The 19,294-nt window shown below is 43.9% G+C and overlaps 1 protein-coding gene across 3 annotated transcripts in view; it reads right to left on the reverse strand.

The window, feature by feature from the left end:
* TESK2 (testis-specific kinase 2) overlaps positions 1 to 19,294 on the reverse strand; it is a 101,805-nt gene that overhangs the window by 66,499 nt on the left and 16,012 nt on the right. For all 3 annotated transcript variants that reach the window (XM_019531333.1, XM_019531334.1, XM_019531335.1), the window contains exon 3: positions 2,894 to 3,015. In XM_019531333.1, coding sequence (XP_019386878.1) covers positions 2,894 to 3,015 — 122 coding nt within the window. The remainder of the gene's footprint in view (positions 1 to 2,893; positions 3,016 to 19,294) is intronic.

Raw genomic sequence — 19,294 nt, forward strand, 5'->3', positions numbered from 1 at the left:
CACTGCCACATCTTGTGCATCAGCGTCCCCCTGTTTAAAAATGCATCTCCTGTACCAGTGTCCTGATGTAAAGCTCATCAAATGAGCTTTAGTTCAAGTGCTCCGCTGACATTTTTAAACACAGGGACGTTGATACAGGAGACGCAGGAGGCGGCTGGAGCACGGCAATTGCCACGCTCCAGCAAACGCAACTGAGTCTACTTCAACGCGCTGGATTTACAGCACGTCAGAGTAACCGCCACGCTCGTGTAGAGGTGCCCTAAGGTCTCCCCCCGCACCACCACAGGCCCAATGTGCGTCCTGTCTGCTACTGATCTCAACTACACCACTTACAGAAAACCATGCAACTTAGATCAATGCCGTCTCAGGCATTTTGAATGTCTGCACCTAGCCTTGTAGATCTCTGTGCAGTTATATGAATGAAGAAGTAGAATAAAATGCTCGGAGTTAAAGAGAAAATACTCCCTAGTGAACAGAAAGAGGGCCAAGTCTTCAAAAAAAGAGTCAAAATCCTGCCGTAAGTATCACAGAGACATCAGTTAGGACTCAGATAAAATAATTAAGTGGAGGGGAACCACAGAACTGAGAGACAGACTGGAGACCTAACAAAATTAAATACATTTTTACACTGGCATTTAATACAAACAATGAGGCAATCCCTTTAATCACCTTCTTTAATAAGATGGGGGGGGCAGGGAAACAAACAAACAAACAAAAAAATCAGTGATTAACAGAGTGAAGCCCCCCTTAGAAAGAAGCCACAAATCAAGCACATTAGACATGTGAGATCTACTCTGAAAACTCATTACATAAACATGCCACCTTCTTACTCAGTTCAGCTGCTTCTTTTACGTTTAGTCACACGTGTGTACTTGAGCATGGGGAAGAAATGAAGATTTTATTCTCATCAACCCTGAAGAACCAGTAAGAGCCCAAGCTGAGGTCCTCTTCTGCTTTGTGCATAACTAACAATATTATTCCATTTGTGCAATTTCACCATCTTCAAATTATTGCTAGATGTCAAGGCCAGAAGGGGCATTTGGTCAGACAGATCATCCGAGTGTCACAAGCCATCTTTCACCCAGTTATCCCAGAATCAAATCCCATTACTCATGGTCACAGGCACACCTGTACAACCCAGCTGAAGGCAGGAAACCTACATTTGGGTGTAACTCAACACAGCACCTGGCCTGCTGGAGCTTTCTTCCTAATGAGGATGGACCATCTAGGAAGGGACGAATAAGAACATCTGGACTTTCAGAGCAGGTCTGCAGCCCCGGCAAATCAACAGAAGCTTTTTTTGTATTTACAAAATTAAGCACATTTAAAATGGAAGCCACTGAGCTGTAGGGCTCCACAGACTTACAATATCATTTCTAAAACACCTCTTTTCTAAACTGTACTTCAAGCACAGCTGTAGCAGCCTCCAGGACCTCATGCCACTCTGAAGAGTCACAAAGCACTGAAATGAAATGTATTCTTAAAACATAATAATGGGTTTGAAGAACTGAAAGCTTCCCCTATGGTACCATTAAAAGATAGATGACAGACACACACAGATACACGTCAGGAATTAAAACTTCACTTTGCTACAGGGAAAACAGATTGACAGCTTAATTAAAAGGTAGATTAGCGCAACCCTCGGATAAGCATAATCTGATAACCTACAACCAGCATGGTTATTGTGAGCAAAAATTATGCCTCTCTAACCTGGCAAACTTTCTCTTAAAAAACAAAACAAAAAACAAAACAGAAATTAGCCAGGAGCTGATGGGACCCTTTCTAGGAGTTTTTTCTGATAAGGTTCCAAGTAACTTAATATTAGAGGGGATAAACAGGGTACAGTATTGCCACGCATTGATTGCCAAGGGGGAGTGGGGAAAAAAAAAAGTCATTTGGCAGGGCAGAAAAGCGGACAGTGACACTGCCTCAGAAACTGGTACTGTGACCTGCGTTAACAGTCGGCAGGAAGAAGAGAACATGACACGGTTTCAAGCTCCCCAAGGCATTCTGAGCTTTCAAGAACTCCCCGAGGAAAGACTTGAGCTTTCACAATAGCTCAGTCAAGAGACCTGGCCAACAGCAGCAGCAGTTAAAGAAAGAAAATAGGTTTCTTGGATATAGTGAAAAAGATTATAATCATCACTGCATTAGGTATCTCACAATGTTACAGCCTCACCTGAACAATCATGTCAGCTGCTTGCCACTGCTCAAAAGGTTCAAAGGGCAGCAACAAAAGACGCTGCGAAGCATTTGAAACATGCACAAGACAAGCTATTGCAAAGCCCAGGCTTGTTTAACCTCAAAAGGAAAAGCATTAGCAGGATCACACTCTTGCTCCTACTCCTCAGTGCCTCATGATCTGTCCCACATGGACCAGGGAACACAAAATGAGCACAGTACACTTAAAAGCAAAACAAAAAGGAATCCTGCTTTGCACAACATGCAGGTAACAGTGAAAATCATGCTTACAGGGAGCAGTCAATTAAAGATCAATTCATCTGTGACCATCCACAATGTCTTCAACCATGCAAATTAAGTGAGCAAGAAGAAATCATAGCTGAAGCTTCACATCATAAATTCTCCTGCTGGGACAATTTCAGCTCGAAGCCTGATTTTAAAAAGTGACTAGCTCTTACTAGGTGCAAGCCACTCAACAATGTGGGCATATGTTCTACTTGGGAGCCCTGAACCCAGTGGCAGGGATGTCCAAGACAACCAGAGACCTCCATCCCACTGAAGCCTTCATCTGCCTTCAGAGCCACAGAGAAAGTATGCAAAGTCCTTCTTTCCCCTATGGATCTATTATGAATCAGTTATACACAGAACCTGAAGAGAAACTGTTCAGAAGGACCTTGATTTACCCCCCTGAGAATCAAGGAAAAAAAGATACCTTAAGATGTTTGGATGTGAAAGCCTGTTCATGAGCTGGACTTCCTTTAGCATATTTGCTCGGTTACTGCTCAGTGTGTTCATCTTTAAAGCCATCACCTGGTCTGAAGTTTTGTGTCTCACCTACAGAATAAAAGGAAAACAGAGGTGAAAAGGTCTTAAGGGCAAGAGGCACAAGGTCAATGAGCCATTAACACGGGAGCATACAAAAAGAAAGCCAGGACTTTATTTTGTAACCTGCAAACCAGCCATGGCATCACTTAACATCACTCTCATGTCCAAGGGCTCCAAGTATTTAAAAAGGCTATTTCTCTCTTACTTTTCAACCTGTAGGAAAAACAACTTGATGGAAGAGGGGGAGGGAAGGTCATTTGCTTGTCTGTGTAAGCAAGAACAAAGGAAGCGTTGGAGGACTGGTCCCAGAAGTGGTCACTTCCATGCCTCCTGAGCCACCAGAGGTCAGTTTTATTGTTCCATATAAATGTGGCTGTTCTGAGAGGTCCTAATGGCTGAAACATCTCAAAAGCCAACATGTTAGAGGACTCTGAAAATAGAGGCTCGGCATCCAGCAACAGGCCAACAAACATTAGTGTTTGATATTTGTGCACCTATATGTGCACACATGCACATACTTACCTCTCCAATGAACTTCAGACTCCCCCCCAAAAAAAAGGCATCAGATACAAAGGAACAACAAATTAAATTCTCCTTTAAACCATCATATTCCCAAGTCAGCCATTGTAGCCTCCAAGGAACACTGTCACAGCAAAATCCTGAATTATAGCCAAATCAATATTTTATCCTCCAGAAGTATTAAGAGAAGAGGTGTTAACAAGTCAATACTTTTGCTACTAATTAACCCGACCTCACTTTTTATATCTCTTTCTCAAGTTCAGAAAAGTCAGCCAGCTTCATTTTCAGATCCAGTGGCCATATCCACATGAGATGCTTTACTGCACAGTAGACTAATCTACTGCACAGTAAAGTGTTACCATCTACACATGCAGGATCTTACTGTGCAGTAAATTAGTCTGCTGTGCACTAAAACCAAATAGAATTAATTGCACATGTAGACATGCCCAGCATAAATTTGATTTTCAAACAACTGTAGAGGAAGGTCTACATAAGTATTGGTCGTGTTGGGATAAAACAAACAAACAAACAACACCAAAAAAAATTAACTAAAGTAAAATTTTAGGACCAAATAAAGTTGCTGTAGCCATTCAGCTTTATTAATTTTGCTCTATTCCACTACATGGATCAACACTCTGTGCATCTGTCACTCAATGAAAGTAACTCCTTAACAAATCTATGTTAACAATTGTTCCACAATTCAAACCTATGCACAAAGTTCTGTTCTTCCTGCTTTCAGCTATTATAACTGCCTTTACCTGATTTCAACATTTCTGCCAGATAAGTCATTTCATGAGCAACCATCCCAATATTGCTTATATTTGGTTCCTGTGGGTGCATCTACATGTGCAATTAATATGCAACAGTAAACTTCAGTGCATATCACATCATTAATTGCTCCTGGGCACCATGTTTGAACATGCACCTGGGACCGCAGCACATTGAGTCTGGGTTGCACCAGCCCCAGCTGGCAGGGCGTCTGGATGGTCAGTCTGCCAGCCCAGGGCTGCTCCAACCTGGTTCAGCATGTTGCAGAGGGGCTGCCTGGGGCAAGAGGGTACTTCAGTGCACGGCTAGCCAGCAGGCAGCCCCACACTAAAGCACCCTTGTGCCCCAGCCAGCCTCATCAGTGTTTACACATGCACTGCTATGGAATAAAAAACTCTACCAGAGGATAGTACTTGTCTTTACAAGTACTAACCTACAGCAGAGTTAATAAGCTTATTCCATCCTAACAGCACATGTATACAGATGTTTACTGTGGAACTAATTAGGCAACTCTGCAGTAGGCAGCTCATGTAGATGTGTCCTCCATGTCCTTAATGTTGCTGCTCTCAACTCTCAAACTCTTCCTTTGTGATAACTTTTCTCCAAAGCAAATGAAAAGAATCTGAATAGAGCACTCTGAAACAGTCTAACCAGCACTTAACTCATTAGCACAAACCTTCAACCTTCCGAATATAAGCCAACATCGTACTTACTCTGTTGTTGTTGTTGTTGCTGGTGTTGCACACTTGATCACAACCCTTTTCCTCTCCCCTACAGAGGAATTCAGCACCCTTTAAACTGCAATACAATTTGGACAGGATTTCTTCTCTAGTATATCACTGTCTACATTAAGATGCATCACATCGCATAGCTCATCTCTAAAAACATGCCAAAGGATGGGATTTACTCTGAGGCAAGATTCTCGATGCAACTGGTTCAAGTGAACTGATGTACAGTGGCCCATGACAGTGAACAGCTGGCTCTTACTTCACGGCAAGTCACTTCTTCCACACACAGAAGAGCTGCTTCCCAACTGTGCACTCAGCAGCCTGGATGAATTTCCCCAGGCACTTCTGCGTTGCACCCTGGCTCTGTGCATCGTAGGAGTGACCCTGTGGTATAATGGGATATGTAGAAGCCAGCTGGAAGTGATCAAATTCAACTTGAAAACAGGGGCCTTGAGTGACTGAGTCCAGGCCCCCATGTTCTCAAGCAATCATTTACCCCCAAATTTCCCCAAACAGCTATTTCAAGTTCTCAAAACGCACAAACTCAGGCACACCCACTACAATGACAGGGAAGGAGCTGGTTAATGCTGATGTTTCAATGTCCCACCAATTCCCCTCACATCAAAGACTGTCCTCTTTTCAGGTTGCTGCTGCTGCTTAAGTCCCCTAAAATATCCTTAGGGACAAAAATAGTTCTCCTTGCTGCAAAGCCAGAAGCTGGGCATAGGCAGTTGCTGTATGCATTTGTCAGGTCACTGCCAAATGGCTGCAGCTTTGCAAGCTCACTGCTCTGCTAACCAGCACTTTGGGCTGCAGATCAAGCAGCAGCTATAGCTTCCTTTTTCCTGCCAGCAGCTGAACCCAAAGGAGAACAGGAACAAGGCTGAGCACGAGACTGCTTTAGGAAGGACGTCTAATGAAACAACCTCGCTGCAAACAGCGCTATTCCTGGGTTCACTAGTGGTGGAGACAACTGAGATGCCAACCTGGCAGCGACCAGAACAGGGCCCAGACCTACGCAGGCAACCGAGCACCCCATGGTGATAGGATACATCCATCTGGACATCAGAAAAACTCAGAGCCCCATCTGCTACCTGTCAGCTGCTAACCAGGTTGCTGTGGGTATGTCACCTCATGGGGCTGCTGTGATAGAAGTGTGGTTGCCAATCCTCAAGCCATCATCAATGGCTTTGCATATGCAGGGAGTCCACAACTGCATAGGAACAATGGGAAGAAGCCATCTGCAGCATCCTTCAAAGATCATAAATGTAAAGGCGTGCGCTCCACAGCATTGTCAGTGTGGGCTGGGCTGGGCTGGAACAGATCCTTAAAATTTTAGGATTGCGGCCTTTCCCCAAGGGAGAGAAGAGCACACAGCTAAAATGTGGAAATGAGACATCCATGCTCTTCCTCTCATCCTGGGAGACCCCATCGTGGCTGGTGAACCCTTTTTACTGAAGGCATTGAATGTATAAAGTAATTGTTTTAACTACTGTCTGAGCAGCTGCAGGATGGCAGGGGAGTTTGGCTTGGAAGGACTGAAGGGTAGGTGGCCACCCCTGAGTGGAAGTGTTGAGGCAGCAAAACTTTTCACTAGAAAGTCTGTTGTGCAGGACACAGAAGAGCAAGGGAGCCTCACCGAGAACGGGGAGGTCAGCCACGTTCTGAATCTCCGAAGCCAAGGGAAATCATCCGTCTGCTCTATTCTGAATGCTCTGCACGACCCCGCCATTTAAATCACAACATGCCCCGGCCATGACCATATAGACCTTTTCGAATCAAGGAAGAGTCCAGTTGGCAGGGCCCTCGGGAGGTCACAGTGAGAAGGCCCTCAGGAGGTCAAGGCAAAAATCAGCCCTTTTTAAACCATCCCAGGCACATGTTTGTCTAATCTGTTTTCCAAAACTTCCAAAGATGGACGTTCTACAACCAAAATACAAATGTTTAACCCCCTTCATAGCGAGAAAGTTCTTCCTAAAACAGCCTAAATTTCTCCTGTGCCAATTTAAGATATTTACTTCTTGCCCTGTCCTCTGCAGGCACAGAGAATAACTTATTATTATCCTCTTTATTAGCACTACTCAGGTATTTGAGGACTGTTCTCACACACCCCCACCTCCTACTCAACCCTATCTTCTCCAAATTAAATAACCCCACTTCTAACCTTTCCTCACATTTCCCAGACCCTATTTTTGTTGCTGTCTGCTGGACTCCCCCAACCTCTCAACGAGAAGACCCAGTGCTCTGCAATTACCTCAGCCGATTCCTTGAGCACTCTAGGATGCATCCTGCCTGGCCCTGTTCACTTGACTTCTGCATCAGCCCCAAGAAAAAGGACATCATGTTTTGGATACGTACTTGGCCCAGGACTTCCGAGTTGCTTATCGTGGTTTGTGGTGCATTACAGCATTAGCCTGAGTCAGGCCCTGCTGGGCTACATAGGGTATTCTGCTGCGGTTTTGCTTCCTTTGCAAGCTTCTGCTGCTTTTAAATAAAATATGTTACATCAGCAGAGGGAAGGGATGTACAATGGCTCTGTGGCATTCTTGTGCATGCACTCGGATGAATTGCTGATGTATGCCTTTCACATAGGGAGGCTCAATGTCTCCGTGCAGGATTTGTTACACGTGGAGTTTTACAAAACAGCAGCACCTTGGCTGTGGGGTGAGGGGAATCAAAGTTAAAAAGAGAGACTTTATTTTTCTAACCAGGCAAATAGTGTGAATTTAAATGAAGTGGTAAGGGAGATTTCAGCTCACTGTGCTGGGAGCTTTTGGCTTGCCTTTCATCTTGGAGCCCACCTGGAATCCCCCAGGACCTGGAGTGGTGCATCACCCACCCATGCTTAGAGTGAAGAGTGGCAGGGCACTGGACTCCCCAAAACACTGGAAGGAAATCTGCTGGCAAACTATGCCTCCCACACAAGGCCTCCAGAGCCTGTGGAACCTGGACTGGCAGACCTGGAGGCTACAGTGCATGCGGAGAAGGGAGGTGAAGCAGGCAAGCAGCAGCTTGGATAGAGGATTGCTCTCCCAGCAAGGATATCTATCTATTCACCTCCATCCACTGCCTCAGCACCTCCAGTCCATTCCTACAGCCCACACAGTCATACCAAAGCTCTGTTCCTTCACAGCCTCTCCCTTTCCACGGTGAACCCTCCCCCTGCCAGCTGCCTGTACCCACAGGGTCCTCTCTCAGCTGCTCCCTCTTTTCTGAGGAACAGTGGAAGATGCATGCAGAACTTCAGGCTGGTTCTCCAAACACGTCCCTTCTATTCTTCATTGTTCAGGCTCCACTGGAGCAGAGAGAAAAACTTCATCCACCAATTTTAGGATGCTATCCCCAGGGCCTCTGCCCACTCGCGACACTCTAGAGACAGTCTCTTTTGAGCCAGGGAGGTGCTATATTCATGACTGTACGGCCAACTGGCCGCAACGCAGGCCATGCTGAAGCCTTGTGGTGCTCCATTTCATTTCAGCATGGGGCCAGGTCTCTTAAGAGCAGATTTGGGACATGGCCTGAAGCAGAGTTGAGAAGGTGCTGCCACAACTGTCAACGCCTGCATTCTGGCTTCAGGAAGATGTGCATGGTGAATGAAGGTTTTTGCCATGAGATGAAATGGCAACACAGCAATCCATTTATGAACATTAAAAGGGAAGCCAGGAAGCAACACTTTGTGGTCATTCACCAAAATGCAACTTTCTGGTATTCTGCATAGCTGGAGGGACCTAGCCACTTATTCAGGAGCTAGGGAGAGGGCAGCCTTAAAAGTTCTTTTTATATCGTCTCTGCAACGTGTTGTAGGTACTGAGGAAATCAACAGTACTGGTGCCTTGTAAACTGCACTATGCAATGTGCTGTCTAGATACAGCTTGCTTATGGTTACATTATGGTTCTTAACAGAACAGGAAAATGCATTTATGATGCTTTACTGATAGAAGTGCCCATGGTTTATTGATAAAAATCCCTTTGTAAGGTTCTCCTGAGAAAAACCTCTTGAAATTGGCACTGATTAGACAATTTATTGCTGGCATGCAAGCATTATGTTAATGAAGTCAGTGTCCAGCCTGATCCAAAAGGTGCTGGTTAATTTATAAACACGAATGCTAAATGCCTGGTTCTCAAACACATTATGAGGACAGGCTATTCTCCCCCCTCCCCCAGTATGGTGCAGTTAAGTAGCAAGTACATGGCATATTCGGAGATGAAGACAGAGACGCTGGTGGGACAGGAGAGGCAGCTAGTTAATAAGACGACTAGAATTACTGGTGTGAACGCACAAGAGGTAAAAGGTTTGTTTGAAAGGAGGATGTGAGAGAGAGTACTGGGATAGAAGTGGGAAGGAAAGACTGCCTGGCCATCGCAGAGTAGGCAGCCTCTCTAGTGCATTGCTACCGACTGTGGCCAGTGCTTTGAGCAAGTACAAGGAGACTATAGCTAAAGAAAGGGGACAGAAGGCAAAAGATACTGCTCATATCTGCCCAAGAAAGCAGCATCCAGTACCTGGAATAAAGCAAACACCTGTCATGTCTTGGCAAGCAATACCACTCACTTATAATAGAAGACAGATGCAACGATGCTTGCCAGTACTGCTTACAGCCTGACTGTGCTCAGGGCCAAAAGGCTGCTGACAACTGGGGCAGGACCGTTTACCTGAGCCCTGTATGCATGCAGCATCTTGGCCAGGCTCCAGCGCATCAGCATTCCTGGCTGCCAGGTAGGAGTCAGCTGTGTAGTCCTTTGCATCTTCTCTATCAGTCATGCCCAAAGGAAAGGGAAGGTCTGTGCCAGCATCTTGTGCCAAAATCCAGTCTAAGTCTTCATAATATGGACAGGTGGCTGGCGTGCTATCAGCTGCCTTGTTTTAATCCTGAACCTGCAGACATGCCCATGATTTGGGCACAGTTCACATGACATCCTGGTTGTGACCTTGCTTGGTCAATGCCACAGCAGTTCCCTGTACTTTCATCTCTCTCCCGAGGACAAGGAGATGCAGGACTGCAGCACAGGTCCAACTGGAAGCATGACAAGCACAGCAAAGGGCTAGCTAGAGGGATTCTGGGAGTCCAAAGAGAGGCAAACCCCGACTGCATGCTAGCTTTGAAGACAGAAAGGTACACCATGACCACAGAGCAGCAGGGGTCCCACAGGTACACAGGCCCACAAGTGAAGGTAGAAACAGCATGAGAAAGCCACTGACAGATCACCTGAACACTGTGGAGGACAGAGGTCATCATATTAACATAACTATAACATACACAACTCTGATGGGAACTTACTCCCCATACTGACAGGAAACAAGTCTCAGAAGCAATTTACCAGTTCAGAGCAGTGCTGCCCCATGTACAACTAATTGTCATTCAAACAATCAGTTTTGCATCAGTGCAAACAAGTCCTAAACCTGATCCCCACATTATCAATTGTGGGGGAGGAGAGAGAGAGAAGAAAAGTCAGCAATATCCTCCAAGGCTCCACTCCTGCTTCAAATCCTCTGTAAATATTTAGAAATTTCACTTATTAAAGCTTTGCCTTTTTATAAGGACTTTCATATATATATTTCCAAAGCGTGCATCTTTAATGTCAAAATTTATGCTTTGCATTCGTTAATTCTTTCTCCCTTTTCATAAAAAGGAAGCCAAACCATTTTTAGAGATTATTAAATAATCTTGCACATAAAAACTGTCAAAGCTTTTTGAAATGCAGACATTAAGAAAACCAACTAAGCCAAGGAGAAGGAGCAGAATTCACATGGGGGAAGGGAATGACAGATGTGTACATAGACACCTGACTTACCTTCCCAAAGCCAAGCTGACTCAGACTTAATTTGACCTTTTCCAGGTGTGTCCTTAAGATAAATCTTAAGAATGCTTCCTAAAGGTGAAATCAGATTGACACATTTACAGGTCTCAGCTCTTCCTGTGGCTTCTCATTAACTACATTCATTCTTCCCTAGTCAGTTAATACCTCAGCAACAAGAGGCTATTAACCATCTCTATCGCCAATGCCTCCTCTTGCATTCTTCACTGGCATCCACAGTAGTTCTCCAAAGCAGAGTTTACTCCTTCCACTTCCTTTTGCCTTCCCCTTCTCCAGCTCCCTATCTTCCCACCTCACCACCTTTTAGAACACCTGCCACAACTCACCAGCACCATATGCATGTTCCCGCTGTACCTCAACTCATGTCTCTCACCAAATCATGGGACTTTCTTATCTTTAGTCACCAACATCCATTCCCACCCTACTCTCCCGCTGCTAGACTTCATCTGCAGACATCCCAGCTCGCCTGCAAATCCAATCACCTCTACATCCAAAGTAGCACAGTGCTCTTCCTCTCCACAGCCTGAATTCTCCTTCTCTCTCTCCTCTTTCAAAGACACCTTTGCATCAGGGCAGAAGGGCTCAGTGAAAGTTATACCCGCAAAAAACTCTCTTTTAAAGTCTTGTCATAAAACAGCAGCAATCTGGACTAGAGTGACACAGCCCACATCTTGCATGTGGATGAATCTTCTTTTACTTAAGTAAGCATTGCTGGTATCTCAATGGCAGAAGCTGTCAAATGATGGGCCATCCCTGAAAGTACAAGTTTCGATTGTATAAGTGTTCTTTTCCTTTAATTCCTGCCACCCCTTATTCTAACTTGTTAGATTTCCCCTAGTTTTCCAAAACCAAGATTTTTTTCCCCCCTTTATAAACAAGTGTTTCACTTTCCCAATTTTCTCAACGGTGGCAGATAAACAGAACAAGGAGCAATAGTCTTAGGTTGCAGCAAGGGAAGTGTAGGTTACATATTAGGAAGAATTTCTCACCAGGAGGGTACTAAAGCAGTAGAGCAGGTTAGCCAGAGAGGTGGTGGAGTCTCCATCCTTGGAGGTTTAAGACCCAGTGGACACATCTACATGAAATTCTTTGAGGGCAGTAGAGTAATTCTACTGGGCATTAGCATGGCAGGCAAAAACCCATGCTAATGCACAGTAGAATTAGTCTACTGGGCATTAGTGTCACCAAAAAAGCATGTGCCAGCGCTAATGTGCAGTAGCACTAATTACAGCACATTAAGGTAGTACCTATAATTATAGGTAAAAAACTTAATGTGCTATAATTATAGCGCATTCATGAATGTGTAGACGCACCCAGTTACACAAAGCCTTGGCTGGGCTGAAATAGCTGGGCACAGTCCTTCTTTGAGCAGGGGGCTGAACCAGATGACTTCCTGAGGTCCCTTCTACCCTTAATTTTCTATGATTTAAGAAACATTCCACTTTACCCCTATACACAGGGTCCTTTAAATCAGGTTGTGGCCTCTGGCGGCATCCAGGCTGGACATGTGACGCACGCTACAAAGGCAGCCCCATGGGAACCCTCGCTGGGCAGAACCCCCCCTACTGCACAGGTCGCACATGGAGCCCTGAGCTCTCCCCCACTGCACCAGCGTCTTTGGACAGCCATACCTTATAATACAAGTTCTTCAAGACCAACATTTCTCAGGTTACAAAGGAAGATGACGCTAGGGTAGTCTGGGTGCCAAGTACGAGTTTATTAAAACTAAGTTACTCCAAGAAAAAGAGAAGTAGTAACATTGGTTTAGAATGGTTTTCATACTGATTAGTTGTTATATTAACACTGCTACTTTCAATTCTTCAAAGGGAGGGAAATGTATGCACAAGAGAACAACGCTTTCCCAACTAAAGCCAACTGGAATTGTATCATTAGGACTTAAAACACACGTTCAGAAGTAATTCCAAATACTGCCCCCTCATAAAACACAGATGGAACAGATTCAAAATTGCTGCAGGTTTCTACCATTGATGTCTTTTGAGAGAGAACCTACTCTTCATTTCAAGGATTTTGTCCCTAAGAAATCCTTCTATGACCATAATAGATGTGCTAGTGGAAATGGAGTTAAAGCAAAATTATGTTATATTCTGAAAGGTAATAAGTTGAGATGATATACTGTATATTATAAAAGATCAGATAAGTTTATCCTAATGTAATCTTTGTCAAAACAAGCAAAAATTTACAGCAAATGAAAAACTTGTATAGTTTGTTACTTTTAAAATTCATTTATTCATTCATTATATGAAAAAAATCCCTTCATGTTTCTTCTATGTTATCTCCATCACACACTACAAATTCAGAACTGGAATATGGACTACAATATTTGTATGTGCCATTTACTGATAAGAACCTGCATTTTTCCCCCATCATTAGTTTGTTCTTGATCAAAATCTTTAAGACTATTATACCTTTTGCTTTTATGAGGAAAAAACCATACAGTCTTATCAAAGGAGTACTGGCCCAGAGTTTGAGATCAGATCTATGTAAACACAGCATGGCCAGTGCTCCAGAGAAGTTCACTCATTTTATTGCTATTTCAGCAGAGTAGGAAAGGAAAGCAGGGCTGAAAGAGACCTTGCAAGGTCATTTAGTACCATTATATAAAGCCACACTGAACCTCTTATGGGCAAGTTCAGAGATGCACACAATTTAACAGTGTCAGCAAACAGTGCACACAGTGGCAAGCAAATAAAAAAAAAAGTAATAAAGGGAGCTTATTTCTTTATTGTGCTTTAAAAGTCATGATACAGCTATGATAAGGCAGGCAACAAAAGTATGTTGAAACAGAGTTCAGGAGTGGACTCAGTCCTGCACTACAACCAGCTCTCACCAAGAGGCCTCGGGCACAGTAATTCATCTCTGTACTTCTAGTCTTCCTACCCCCATCAGTAAAATGAAGAGGATTAAGCTCATCTGCTTGCAAGGGGAGCTATGAGCTTTACCTTCATAGACCACTTTTGCATAGTACTTGCATATCTTCATGATGAACCACAAGAGAGACAAGAACTTAATCTTCCCCACCCAAAAGCTAAATATTACCTGGTAATTATTCCCTTCATGGCTTGGATTTTATAATGCACAGCTAATACATTTCCATTAAACTACAATGTTTTCTAAGCCTGTTGAAAAAATTAAATGGAATAAAAATAACCATACAAAGCCTGGAGCACAATTTGAGATAGAAGATTACATGATCCGTCTCTTCAGTCTTTTGGATCACATTATATGTTGCATCTGGTACTCTAACCCCCTTCCTGCTGCATAAGTGACCTGTTGGTCACAAGTTACCCAAAATAATATCTGCTGATTTCCTTTCTAGAATCTTCATGGGGAACTTGAAGAAACATTTCTAGCAAAAAAATGTCTTGACAGCATTTTTTCTCTCACCAAGTTCTGTTTTTATGATTGAAAACTTGCTAAGAAGCTTCTCTTTACACTTCATCCTAACAGGCCGTGTTCGGGATGCTAGGGAAGTGCCCATGGTAGAATTCAAACTGTATTTATGATTTTGCCACAGCTTTAAAGAAGAGGAGATTTGGGGTACAAGAGTACCATTTTTGGTTGCTGTGAAACATAGTAAGGAAGAAAATATCCATGTACCAATAATCTGATGCATCTAAAAGCCCTTCCTGAAGTGCTTCCAGTACTGCTACAAAAGGTACTTAATATTTAAAATGCGATGAATAATCTCCTAATCTATCTTAAGTGAAAGTATTGGTCTGATTCAGCGTCCAAGGGGCAGAGTTTGACCGAGCACTGTTATTTATTCACAAAGCTCCGAAGGTTAGAAATAGCTAAACTTACTTTTCCAAGACGTCGCCTGGGGTGTCCTGTAGCTTCCAGTGTTGCGTTTTACTTACTGAAGTGAGGGGAGAGCAACTAAGACAGTAGTAACACAATTGCTCACATCTAAGTGACAGTAGTCGGCTCTGATCAACGTTCCCATAATGTTAATAGCTAGTCAGAGACGTGCACCAGCAGCGGCCTCAGAGGCAGACCAGTGTCAACCAGGACCCCCTGCTCGCTCCCCAGCTTTAACCATGAAAACCCCCACAACTCTTCTACGCCCCCCCCCCCCCCCAAGAGACCAACAGAAGGAGGCCTAGCCAAACCCCGGGCAAGACGAAGAGGTCTCCACATGTGCTGAAGGCAGAGAAGGGGAGTGGCCATCATGACTAATGGTTTAGAAGAAACAACATCACTGGGTTTTTTGGGAAATTACTGTCTCGCTTCACTGCTACATCTGCTGATAGGGAGAAGTTATGGCTATCCCAGATGCTTAGGCTGAGGGTGGCACAGTTTTAAAAGTTACAGTTCTCTGCAGTAGTTTCTTTTAACTTTTATTTCTAGATTGGTTGGGGCACAAACCAGCTTTCTTGCATTGGTTTATGAGTAGGACTAATTTTCTTGCTTCTAATTGCTCCTAATTAGGATCTAATTCTAATTGCTCCTAATTTTCTATCATTCTGTGACTACATTAGTACAGCCCACCATCTGATGTGGAACAGACACAAGTGACAACAGAGATTCAGGTTAGATATAAGAAAGACTTTCCACCCCAGAGTGGTTAGCCCAGGACAGACTACCCATGGAGGGAAAACACACAGAGATAGACCATGCAGAGGAAACAAACCAAAAGAAAGGGGAGAGAGGATAGACAATTTATTTCAGTCACAGTAATCTTTGGTCTTGTAATTCGAGCAAATTCAAAATTGTCCATAGCAAAATGGATTTCATGCTGAAAATGAGTTTCCAAGACACTGCATGCAAATGCAGCAGATCTGCTACTTGGTGGCTGCTTTTAAAGCAAGTACCAGAGTGACCAAGTGATGCTGTGGCAAGTGGACTACTGAATGCACACTGTGGTAACCTCTCTCCCTGCTTTCATGATCCAACATGGTAAGAAAAGCAAAAAAAAAAAAGCATTGTGCCACTTCTCCTCCCCTCCCCTGCTTTACTCTGTTCCCAGTCTCTCTCCTTGTTTCTTCAAGAAGAGCCATCTTAGACTACCACAGGTGTTTAAGACCAAGCCTCAGGACCTAAAGGCACAGATATTTGATGGAATGAAACTAAGGGTTGTTACAGCATCCAAGGTGCCCCCCAGTGGTCACAGCAGCCTTGGGACTGACCTAACTTGAAACTGTTTAGGAAAGAACAGCTGCTTAAGTAATTGTTTTGTTGGAGACTTCTTGCCCACATGGACTCCACTCTGTGCATGTGCCTGTGCATGGGGAAATTAGATTCTTCTGGACACCAACGTTCACTGGAGCTTTGCATGCACCCTAGATATTCTCCAGCTCTCCACCCAAGTATGCCAATGGTTCAGCAGGCCCAACCAGCATGTAGTTCCTTTGCCAAAACTGAAGCCCAGGGGAGCAAGGATCAATAAAAGCAGAAGCAGGGGGCAAAGATGGCAGGTGAGGAAATCCATATGGACATCGTGTCCTGAAGAACCAGATCCTCATGGTCAGTAACTTCTTATTGCAAGGGACCACATAAAGTAGGAGCAAAAGCACTCAACCTATAGGAGAGGGCTTGGTACCTCCTTTGGCCCACTACTCGTTGAGGCCAGCATCTACTTTAGCCACACCTAGTCTTCTGCGGGCTTCAAGGGGCCCTCATTTACAGACAAGGCAAGTCTGGCAGGCATGATGGAGCAGAAGGCATCCAGAAGTCTGGAGACAGACACACTAAGTACTGATACACCAGGCACCATCAAGCACTGTCCTGAGACCAATGAGGTTTATAGATCATCATCATTGCAAGTTCTCTCTTTTGGACGAGCCATAGATCTGAGACTATGTTAAACAGCCCATGACAATTAAAATAAGTAAAAGGTCTTAGCTCCAGAGGCCTGGCCAAATTCCTCAGCATCCTCTCTATAAAGCAGTGTACTTCATTGCCTGCTCTAAATTCTTGTGGTGTAGCACTGCTGTTAAATGAGAGCTATTTCAGTGGTGGGTGAAGCAATCCCTCAGTATCATTTCCTCATTTCAAAACAGGTTATGGAGCTATCATAGGGAGGGAAGTCTGAAGAAAAAAAAAAAAAAAGGCTATATTCAGTTCAAGGTGCACCTAGATCAAGCAGAATACAGGTCAGGTCCCCTCTTCAAGAAATACTTCAAGAAACTGGCAATAGCTCTTTACTTGCTTGGTTTTTGTGCATCCTTTGGCCCATAAAAACTGTGCCAAAAAAGGTCAAAGTTGTAAGCAAGAGCCAAGCAGAACTTCAACTCAATACAGAAAAACTGCAGAAAGGCAAACACACAAACATACTGCGTTTTCAGCCAGAACCTGCTCACCTTACACCCCTCTCCCACTTTAGGCTGAAGATGTTTCCTGGCCTCCACTGCATAAAGCAAAGAAGCCAGATGAAAAACCTGCAACTAAAAATGGGAGAACTGTCTGAGAAAAAGATTGCTGGAGATGAGACTAAATTTGCTCAAGCTGCTGGTAGTTATGGGACACACCTGTACTGCTACTTACAGCGTTGATCAGGCCAGAAAGGAGCACAGTAATCTAGTCTGATGCCCTCTATAAATACATACCATTACAGTTCAGGCCAGTGACTCCTGTACTGAACTCAGCGTCTGACTATTGGTAGATCCTCCTCCTCAAAGTCATCCAAGCTTGATTTGAAGACAGAGAATCCACTGCTTCACTTCGTGTTTGTTCCAGTGATTACTCACCTTTCAACACTATAAACTAGAAATTGGGTGCATATTTAACTGGCCTAAATTCAGCTTCTAGCCAGTTTCTCATTTTGGCTTTATCTGTTTAATTAAGAAGCCCTGTAGTCATCAGCAATCCCTTAATTTTAGGATGATGATCTCTACCATGGCTCATTGATGGGTCTTAAGATGACTTAAAGAGTCCAAACCATTGAGCCACAGATCTGTCCACCGAAGTTGCAGGCCTTTCCACAGGCTGCAGGCTGAGATTCCTCTCCTTTTCCTGCCTCTGTTCTCTCTTCTCTGCTTCGAGGGCAAGACACTTTACCTTGAAACTGGCTGATGCTTAGTTGAGGTTGCAGGATCACTGAACTCAGTTGGCAGACAGCTCCTTCCAATTCAGCACGTGTTTTCTTGAGGTATGCCTCCAACATGTCCTTGTAGCATTTCCTCTGGCTACTGCGAGACCTCAGGTGTTACTACGCTGGGAGCAAAGCACTTGGTTTTGGGAGTCGAAGTTGGGCATCTGCACACAACGTCCTGTCCAGTGACGTTGGTACTTGAAGATCACTGACTCAGTGCTGGTAACAATGGCTTCAGCAAGGAAGCTGGCGTTTGTGGGGCAATTCCCGTTGTGGAGGATTTTCCCCAAGGCATCACTGATGATACCGCTCCAGACTCAGTGGTAGATCACCCATGTTTCACAGCCATAGAGGAGGGCGACTGCATTGTAGACCTGGATTTTTACCTCTTTCTGGAAATTGTGATAAAAAAAAACAAACCACCACCAAAGCAGTTTCCCCAAAAGAAGCCCTTTAGTACTGGCATTTTCTACCTACACACTGTGATAGAGTCTCCTCTCAATTCTCTCTCCAATAAAGCTACAGAATAACTGCTGGTTGCAGCTGGAAGGCATTTTCTCCAGCCCTTGCGTTATATTGACAGCTTTTTTCTACCCTTATTCCAGTGTAACATTATCTTCTTCCCCATCTTCAGTACTAGAAAACCGTATAGGTCTGGCAACAGCATTTGAAAAAAAGTCTTGATCCTAGAATAAATTGAAAGTGTCTACAGCATAAAAATGTGTCCTCTTTTAGCATTTTAGAAATTTATATAAACAAATCAAGCCCTTTACAAGCTAGTCACCTAATGGTCTTGTGCAGGGCCCACAAACAACAAGGTTATCATACATCATCACATCACTGTTTTAAGCAACTATGGAAGGATGGTTACTCTAACACACCCCCTATTTACACTTCAGTGCAGTCAATGAATTCGTTTTCCTGCTATGGGCCTGGCAATAAGTGTTCATAGAGACATGTTAAGGACAAGGGACAGAGAACTTTCAGATCAAGTGGTAAAGACAAGGCGAAAACGCAGAGCTGGATTTGAGGTTTCCTGTGTGCTTTAGCAAGTTACTAGCTAACTTCTCCAGTGTTGCTTTCATAATATTTTAACCCCACTGCTGGAAATACTAAGTTGCAGGTCATTAATACATTCAGCTGAAACCTGTTCTGTTGTAGGTCTGCAGAACCATTTAATAGAGTTGTGGAGCTCAGCACATCAAGCAGTCTAATAGGTACACTCTTACAGCACCGTGTTAACTGCCTGCAGGATAGGATTTCCCTGAAGTTAGCCATGCACACACAAAAGAAGTCTAGTGTACAAGCATAACTTTGCTAGGTAACTGGAAATGGAGAAAGAAAACATTTCAGGGATATTTGCACTGTGAGTATTTCAAAGTATAATAAAATAATTCCTAAGATG

Source organism: Crocodylus porosus, unplaced genomic scaffold, assembly GCF_001723895.1.
Source record: "Crocodylus porosus isolate Cpor-Errol unplaced genomic scaffold, CroPor_comp1, whole genome shotgun sequence".
Lineage (NCBI taxonomy): Eukaryota > Metazoa > Chordata > Crocodylia > Crocodylidae > Crocodylus > Crocodylus porosus.